The 1,350-nt window shown below is 43.6% G+C and overlaps 1 protein-coding gene across 1 annotated transcript in view; it reads left to right on the top strand.

Moving 5' to 3' along the window:
* The first annotated feature begins 1 nt into the window (after position 1).
* LOC118410973 (fucolectin-like) overlaps positions 2-1,350 on the top strand; it is an 8,881-nt gene continuing 7,532 nt past the window's right edge. Inside the window, exons 1-2 of the mRNA XM_035812961.1 lie at positions 2-102; positions 410-593. Of these exons, the coding sequence (XP_035668854.1) occupies positions 27-102; positions 410-593 (260 nt within the window). The 5' untranslated portion in view covers positions 2-26. The remainder of the gene's footprint in view (positions 103-409; positions 594-1,350) is intronic.

Below are 1,350 nucleotides of genomic sequence, written 5' to 3'. Positions count from 1 at the left end.
GATCTATTTTAGTCACCAGGTGAAAGATGGCCGCCAGACTCCTACTGACCTTGTGGCTGGTGTTCCTAGTCGGGCGCACGGTGTGGACGGAAGAAGATACAGGTGAGGGAAGCTGACAAATGTGGTTGTTTCTTCGTGTCATCATCAAGGCAATGATTTATGACTGAAGGAATTTTTTTTCTGAATACACATGCAAGCACTTTACAATTCATTGATTTACCCCCTCGAAGCCCGTTGAACATAAAATATGAAAATTGAAAATATCCCAATGTTGTAAGAGTAACAGATTTGCATACATTTTCGCAGTTGATACTTTTTTATACCAGTGAGAGTAACACACGTCGTCCATTTGCATCATCGAAGTTTGTAAAACTGACAGTGCTGATGACAAACCTCTCACCTGTGGTAGGTCCCAGTGTCGCCTTGGGGAAGCCAGCGTTCCAAAGCAGCACGTATGCAGACGGTGGGGCTGCCAGCCGGGCCGTTGACGGAAATGGCTCCCCCTACTGGGCGTCCAGAAGCTGCACGCACACTAAGCAAGAGGATAACCCCACCTGGTGGGTGGATCTCGGCCAATCGTATGTGGTTAACAGGTACGTAACATGTATACATGCAAAGTATGTTCACATATCAGTCATTACAGTAATTTTGTTTGAACGAATCAAGTCACACAAGTTTGTTTGTTTGTTTGTTTGTTTTACAAGTACGTATGCAAACAAGCAGAAATCTGTATTACCTACCACTGCATAAGGGGAGGGTCTTTTTAGCGAATGCCCACAAACGCCCACTCTAGAGAAGTCCGCGCTGCACGAATCTCATTTTTTTTGTTTGGAATATGTCCACGTTGTGCTCCCATGTATTAATCCTGAGTTTCAAGTCAATCCATTGACCAGAAGTGACATAAATCAAAGTTTTCGATTCTCGATGGTCTTTTTAGCGAACGCCCAGCAAAATGTCTTTTTAGCGAATGCCCACTATATCCACAAAAATATCGGCCGTCGCGCAACGACACCTAAACCTACCGCCACAAACATGTTCAAGATGGTGTCCCATTGATGTGTACGGAGTTTCCATGCTTTACAAGCATTTTAAGTCCCTGTTTTTGGTCAAAATGTACGGCGACGATACTACCATACTTTAACTATGGCAATTCAAAATGGCGGGCACTAGTCATGTGACCTCCTTGCGGGACTGTTCTATAAGTATCGCGGGAGGGACTGTTGTAGCATAGCTTCTCATACAACCATTTTAGAGTGAATTCTGAACAAGATTTTCATTTCGTAGTGCTATCATCTGACTGATATTTACAATGTGGTCATTTCTTCTGTGCTATTATTACCCAGGTTTGAG

The sequence above is a fragment of the Branchiostoma floridae genome, chromosome 3, assembly GCF_000003815.2.
Source record: "Branchiostoma floridae strain S238N-H82 chromosome 3, Bfl_VNyyK, whole genome shotgun sequence".
Taxonomy (NCBI): Eukaryota; Metazoa; Chordata; class Leptocardii; order Amphioxiformes; family Branchiostomatidae; genus Branchiostoma; species Branchiostoma floridae.
This window is presented reverse-complemented; position numbering and strand designations above follow the sequence as displayed.